The following is a 7,441-nucleotide window of genomic DNA, read 5'->3' on the forward strand; positions in this document are numbered from 1 at the left end:
GCGTTCCTGAAGCACCCTCACCCACATGGAAAAGGCAGGAGAATCAAGGTTGCTGCATCAAGGAGCCGAGAGGCAGCGTGGAGACAAAGGTTCCTCCTTGGTCCCCTCATGTTTGCTGCAGTTATGTGGGAGGAACCTAAAGGAGCTGGGGAACCATCGCTGGAGCCTTCTCCTTCACTGGTTTGTACCTGAACTCTGATCAACAATGTCCTGGTGTAACCTGAGCTCCAGTTACTGGGTGACTTGATTATTTCAGATCCCAGAATACAGAGAAACTGAACTTCATGAAAAGCCTTCTGTTGCCATAGCGATGGAGATTCTTCACATCAGATGGAGGTTTGACTCTTTCCTGTATCTGCCTGAAGGTGACGTGACGATGTGATCTCCACTCACAGAAAGTCCCCCCCCCCCCCCCCACCAGCTGGACCCTGAAGATGCAAGTGATCATGTCATGTGACAGGTCATGTGACACAGACGTGTGGCCAACGGCCTGTTGGAGAGGAAATGAGGATTCACACAGGCCGAAGTTGTTCTAGGGTCTTTAGAGCGAAGGATCAGGCTGCACGCACGCACACACGCATGTACACACAAATACGCACGCGCACACATACGCACGCACACGCATGTACACACAAATACGCACTCGCGCACACACACACACAACTGCCGCTGTAAAGATAAAATATTCAGCAAGTCTGAACTGGTTAAAATAGGCTGAAGGACATTTATAGAAGTTTTGGTGGTTTTTTTAGATTCCAACCCTGACGAGCAGAAAAGCAATAAATGCTCTCAGGTTTTGACTCACCTGTCTCACCCGGAACCGCCACTAACACGCCCCCCGTGGTCGGTAGGACCCGGGCCGGGCCGGGGCCTCGGCTCGGTTCAGCCACGGTTCTGCTCAGGTTTTGGAGGCAGGATGAGTTGGACTCTGTCCCGCTGATATTAGTGAAGTTTGGAGCAACAGCGAACAAAAGTCCAAACAGAATCCAGCGACGGTCCGATTCTACAGGTGTTTTACATCTTTATCAGATTAATTTTATAGAAACTGAGCTTTTTTATTCTGATAAATGTGAGAAAACTTCCCGTTTCAAAAGAAACGTTCGTCTTATTTAACGAGAACATGATGCCTTCATGGACAAATCGTAAAAAACACACTTATACAGCCCTCTTTGCCAAATCTCCCCCCCCCACATTAGAGTGGAAAAGTCTCTGATCAATAAATGACCACGGTGAAGGTTTGTTCTGAAGGCCTGCAGTGTCCATGTGAGGCTAATTACTCTCAGGAGGTTCCTGCTGGTTCCTCAGTGTAGGAACATCAACAACCCCCCATTAAAGGTGGGTGACGGGACAGTGGTGTCGCCCCCTGGTGGTGGGGCGCTGGTGTTTGCCTGGAGCCCAAAGGTGACGCTACCATAAATACGAACAGATTTAAAGAGAGATGGTGTTGGCAGAAGCAACTGAAAATGTTCCGGAGCTCCTCTGACGGGACGCAGCAGGTCCAGACACATCGCGGTGATTCACCTGATCCAGTACAAATATCAACCAAGATGAGTAATGTTCATTATTGTGAGTTCATTATTGAGTTTCACACAGACGTGCAGCCACAGGTCAGTAAATGTGCTGGAAGCCACCAGGAGACAACACACCTGAGCCGACCCGGTTCTGGGCGACGGGTCCGACCCGGAGAGAAAGCTCGATACTCCCCAATCCAACATTTTAATGCCAGTCATACAGAACCCAGTGAAGCAGAGACACAGAAGAGCGTGAAGAACACGGGAGTAACACCCAGGTGCACCTGTCGCCCCCTGCTGCTTGGAGCTGGACTAACACGCTAAGTTAGCTTAGCTTCAGTTTTAATGATTGTGGGCAGCATGTTGAGCCCACCCCTCCAACACTAAATAAAGGGCCCCCGTTGGATCTATGAACCGCTGCCCAGAGATCCAAACGGGTCTGAAGAGGTCCGGCACCAACTATAAATCTCATTAGTTCAGGTGTGAATTAGTTCCACGTTTTGGGGCTAAAGTTTAATTTTTTTTTTACTTAGTTGCAACTGGTGCCGAGTTTGATCGAAGCGGTTGGTCAGAAAACAACCTCTGTAAATGTCCCCCTCCCCCGGTGGTCGCCGCCGTCTGAGCTAAGCCCCGCCCCTCTGAGATAAAGGAGGGACGCAGCCAATCACAAACATCCGCATTGTCTTTCTGGTGCAGGAAAATGGGCGGAGCTCCGACCAGTTAGCAGGAAACAGATGTGAGGCGTGTTCCTATCAGGAGCAGATGTGGAAACACACGAAACATTAAAAAAAAACCCTGATTTAATGTCACTTCCTGTGGCGGCCACGATCACGTGACACGGTGCACTGACAAATGAGGCTGGAGCAGAAACCCAAAATAAAACTTTCACCGTTTGAGAAGCCAAAATGATTGATCACAGAGCAAACACGCCTCCTCGCCGCCGCCGCCGCGGCGTCTGAAGGGAAGATTCACGCGTGCTGTTCTCGTGTCGAGGGTTCAGCAGCTCCGCGTCCTCAGTAGAACCTCTTGTTCCTCTCCTGCCTCTTCTGGAACACCACCGCTCCCACCACTCCACACACCACGATTCCCAGCAGAGAGCAGAGCAGCAGCAGGAAGACCTTCCAGCCGGTCAGCGGCGTTCCCCGGAAGTTCCCGGTGGGGTCATCGATGTTGTCTGTGCGTGGAGAAGAAACGTTACGTTCACGTCCTCCTCTGGACGATGCTCCAACAGACGACCGCTCGTAGCTTCCACGTCTCCGTGGCAACAGACGTTCCCTCAGAACTCCAACATACCTTTGGGGGACTTGAGGAGGCTGACGCTGGGCTCGATCTTGGACCAGTCCTGGTTCTCCTCCTCTGGGCTGTGCTCCACCATCAGCTGGTAGAGCTTCATGGAGATGATGTCGTGGTTATCTGGAAAATGTGTGGCAGTGATGTGAACCAGCGTTGGGAAACCGGTGCCCTCGGATCTGTGAGGACACCCATCTGCTGGTGCCCCCCCCGGACCTCCTCACACCCACCTGACAGATCTCCTGTGGCGGCGGAAGCACCAAAGAAGTATCCGGTGGGAAGGCGCACGCCGCCGACGTCGATGCATTCCCTCCACTCGTTCTTGTCGTCCACGTCCACCATCACCTGGAGGTCAGAGAGCACGCGTGAGGCCGGACAGGTTCTAGCGTGCACAGGAGGTCCTCACCGCCGGTGGACCACGCACCGTCAGTCTGCCCTTGGAGTAGCGGATGGCCAGGTACGTGTCGTGGTCCCGGTTCCGGATCTCAGCGGAGCAGCCGCCCATCTCGGAGGAGCGTCCGTCTTTGCCGTGGTCGTAACTGACGGAGCCGTTGTTCACCATGGCTGAGATGTAAGGGAAGGAACGCTGGTGACACACACACACACACGCACACACACACATGCACACACACACACACACACACACGCACACACACACGCACACACACACATGCACACACACACACACACACACACACACGCACACGCACGCACACGCACACGCACACGCACACGCACACGCACACGCACACACACACACACACACACACACACACACACACACACACACACACACACACACACACACGCTGAAACATCTGCTGTGCACAGCTGCAGGCACCACGCTCACATCAGCTCCTTTCACACTGCAGCCGTTGTGACGGAGGTCCAACAGGAGTCCCTGTCCACGTCCCACCCGTGGTCCACATCCCTGCTGGAGCCCACGTCCCACCCGTGGCCCACGTCCCACCCGGGGTCCACGTCCCACCCGGGGTCCACGTCCCTGCTGGGGCCCACGTCCCACCCGTGGTCCACGTCCCACCCGTGGTCCACATCCCTGCTGGGGCCCACGTCCCACCCGTGGTCCACGTCCCACCCGTGGTCCACGTCCCTGCTGGGGCCCACGTCCCACCCGTGGTCCACGTCCCACCCGTGGTCCACGTCCCTGCTGGGGCCCACGTCCCACCCGTGGTCCACGTCCCACCCGTGGTCCACGTCCCTGCTGGGGCCCACGTCCCACCCGTGGTCCACGTCCCTGCTGGGGCCCACGTCCCACCCGTGGTCTCTGACCAAGCCCAGCTCATCCCAGCAGCAGGTCCGAGACCTCCAGCCACATTCAGCGTATCTGGGTTCACTTTAGTCGTTCTGATTTCATTTTGGTTTCACTTTTCATCAACTCTATAAAAACACGAACGACTTTTATTTGAGGGGAAAAGAGGATTTGGACCCGTTTCAGCTGCAGTGTGAGAGAAGCATCTTTCACACATCAGAGCGGAACTCAGAACAAGCAGCTTGATCACATTCATCAACGTTCCAACAGCAAAAACAGTCAGAAAAGCATCGAATGACAAGTGAGACCATGAAGGAGATGGAGGAGATGGAGAAGATGGAGGAGATGGAGGAGATGGAGAGGATGGAGGAGATGGAGAGGATGGAGAAGATGGAGGAGGTGGAGGAGATGGAGGAGATGGAGGAGATGGAGGAGATGGAGAGGATGGAGGAGATGGAGAAGATGGAGAAGGTGGAGGAGATGGAGAAGATGGAGGAGATGGAGAAGATGGAGAAGATGGAGAAGGTGGAGGAGATGGAGGAGATGGAGGAGGTGGAGGAGATGGAGGAGATGGAGGAGATGGAGAGGATGGAGAGGATGGAGGAGATGGAGAAGATGGAGAAGGTGGAGAAGGTGGAGGAGATGGAGAAGATGGAGAAGGTGGAGGAGATGGAGAAGGTGGAGAAGGTGGAGAAGGTGGAGGAGATGGAGAAGATGGAGAAGATGGAGAAGGTGGAGGAGATGGAGGAGATGGAGAAGGTGGAGAAGGTGGAGAAGGTGGAGGAGATGGAGAAGATGGAGGAGATGGAGGAGATGGAGAAGGTGGAGGAGATGGAGAAGGTGGAGGAGATGGAGGAGATGGAGCAGATGGAGCAGATGCTCATGCTGATGAGAGCAGCAGTGACACCGAGCAGGGGTGAGAGCAGCATGCTGAAGGAGCAGCACTCACATCGGTGGCATCATCGTTAGAGTAAGTATCTACAAACACGGCCAGCCCGTGGAACAGAGCATAGTTGGAAAAGACGGGCCCTGCAAAGACACAAGGGGTCAGTGGCCTCCAGCTGTGCGGCACTTACATCCATCCCGTGGAGGTCGTTGCGGAAGGTGTCCAACAAAATAGTCAGGCCGACAAAATGGTCCCGGTTTCCAAACACGGGTCCTAGGATGGAGGCAGAGATGAGGTGAGAGGCCAGCAGAACCATGCAGAACCGTTCACTGATGACGTGCACGTGAGGAGCGCCCCCCCCCCCCCCGAATATCAACATGGACCCCTCCCAAATCTGAAGGCAGAAGCTTTAGAGCAGCTCAGAACCCGACAGGATTGTTCAGGTTTCTGGTCCGGTTCTGAGAGCTTCTCTGATTCTAAACATCTGAGATGTTTGGGCCTCCACCCGTGGTGCCGCTGTACGTTGGGAGAGGAAGCGCAGCCGGACTGTCGGTGCCGAGCGAACGGACCCGAGCGTTTCCTCAGAACCAGCGAACTGAGCAGATGTTACCGTGCTGGAGAGCAGCCTCAGACGCTACCTGCTTGCAGTCTGTCTCTTGTGTACCACAGAGCGATGCCGTCGCCATGGAGATTCTTCTTCCCAGAACCGTGCACTTTAAACTGCACGTGCATCTCCCAGTCCTTCAGGTGACACGGCTGTGAACCACAAACACACACACACCACCGTCGGCTTTAGGTGCAACAAACCACACACACTTGAAAGACAACCGCGTGGCCCGTCTCGTTCTGGAGCCTCCCGACTGGACCTGGACCCAGTGGGACACCGGCGCCGTTACGCACACCTCAAGGTGCTCAAACCAAAGAGGAGCAGCTCTCCATGAAGACCAGATGTCCTCACCACAGTGTTCCAGATGGAGCCCTGCTTGCTCCTCTCATCGGGGGTGAGGCGCACGTACGAGTTGGTCACCAAGGTGCTGCCCCAGAAGTCCCACTGGCTGCCCACACCTGAGGGACACACAAACGGCTCCATTAGGAGGGTTCTGGGGTTCTGCTCCAGTAACAGCGAGACAACAATGGTGCTCAGTTCTGAAACACCATTTGGTTTCATTTCCTGCTCGTTTGCATCCGACGGTCAGGAAATTAACACACAGAAGCACATTGTTGGGGACAAAGTCGACTTCTTTTGTCCACAACACAGAAAGGATCTGCCAGAAAGACACACACACACACACACACACACACACACACACACACACACACACACACACACCCTCAACAAACATGTTTGTATCCTGAAAAACTGGCTTGACACATTTATTTCTAGGATTTGTTGAATTGAACAACATGTAGAACATCTTCAGAATCAGAATCTGCTGCCTGTACTGTAAAATTAATCATCTCCAGCCAATGCTTGATACAAGATTTATATCGGAAGTATTTTACTACAGTAATGTTCATCACACACGTGAAAGAGTTTAAAAAGATTTGACCTTTACTGAAATCCCTCATTTAGCGGTAGGGAGGATTACAGCAAAGGTCAAATCTCTAAACTCTTTCAGCGGACAATTGCATCCTGATTTAGTTGAACCGTTTATATAAACGTGCAACCTTCTTCATTCATAACATCATTTCTCTCAAATGTTGGGTCGTGTCAATTACAAGAATTGAAAGGGGACCATTTTTATATTTATATTTGAAAGAAACAGGTGGAGTATAACAATGTTTTTTAAGGTTATAGGATGATTAATCTTAATCATCCTATAATCTTTAGTCTTTTTAACATACAGTACTTTCACATTAACCTACTTCCTGCTTAGAAGTATTAACACATTAACATTTAAAAAATCCAACAATTTTCAGGTCGCAATATTGAGACTACGAATGCAGGAGGTCCTATAATAATCTGTGAAGCTGCAAACGTCTTTAGAAACAATATTATAGTTAGTAGGTAGCTGTGTTAGCTAGCGAGCTAACTGGACCCACCTTGGTAGGGCTTCGTTAACGAGTGCTCCCTTTTTAGGTGCTCCGTGTTTCCGTCCGTCAGATCGCAGGAAACCGAACCGAACCGAGACGTCAGTAAAACCAGGGATGTGCTGAGTAATGCGCCGAAATGCCCCATGTTGGTTCAAACAGCCTCGGAGAGAAACTCTCACACCCAAATTCTTCTTAACTCCATAAATCGAACCGTCCCGTCTCTATTTTCTTCCGTCAGTAAACCTGATATTAAAAAAAGGCTCCGGACTTTTCACATTCCAGCAGAAACAAAGTGCCCTTGATTATTTGGGGACTATATGTTTGACAGATGGGAGTGATTGAATCCTTTTATAAAGGATAAAAACGAAACACGCTAATTACTCGCTGAATATAACTGGAAGGATACGCACAAAATAATTAAACGACGTGTGTTTCCCTACGGAAGGATTT

The 7,441-nt window shown here is 51.9% G+C and overlaps 1 protein-coding gene across 1 annotated transcript; it reads right to left on the minus strand.

Moving 5' to 3' along the window:
* Positions 1-1,700: 1,700 nt before the first annotated feature.
* On the minus strand, positions 1,701-7,329 carry lman2 (lectin, mannose-binding 2). The gene is made up of 8 exons (XM_003978225.3): positions 7,001-7,329; positions 5,916-6,022; positions 5,596-5,713; positions 5,148-5,230; positions 3,226-3,387; positions 3,032-3,146; positions 2,805-2,924; positions 1,701-2,685 (listed from the first exon to the last, which is right to left on the minus strand). Exons 1-8 carry the CDS (start codon positions 7,134-7,136, stop codon positions 2,525-2,527), a joined length of 1,002 nt encoding a protein of 333 aa, XP_003978274.1. The 5' UTR covers positions 7,137-7,329; the 3' UTR covers positions 1,701-2,524.
* Between the last annotated feature and the right edge of the window lie 112 nt (positions 7,330-7,441).

Source organism: Takifugu rubripes, chromosome 14, assembly GCF_901000725.2.
Source record: "Takifugu rubripes chromosome 14, fTakRub1.2, whole genome shotgun sequence".
Lineage (NCBI taxonomy): Eukaryota > Metazoa > Chordata > Actinopteri > Tetraodontiformes > Tetraodontidae > Takifugu > Takifugu rubripes.

Bases quoted from the DNA above. Each gene is read 5' to 3' on its own strand.
- lman2 (XM_003978225.3), bottom strand. From the start codon at position 7,136: ATGGGGCATTTCGGCGCATTACTCAGCACATCCCTGGTTTTACTGACG. The intron at 5,231-5,595 runs GTAGCGTCTGAG...CCTCCATCCTAG, and splicing joins AAGAGACAGACTGCAAGCAG to GACCCGTGTTTGGAAACCGG. The intron at 3,388-5,147 runs GTAAGTGCCGCA...GTGTGTCACCAG, and splicing joins ACGACCTCCACGGGATGGAT to CGTTCCTTCCCTTACATCTC.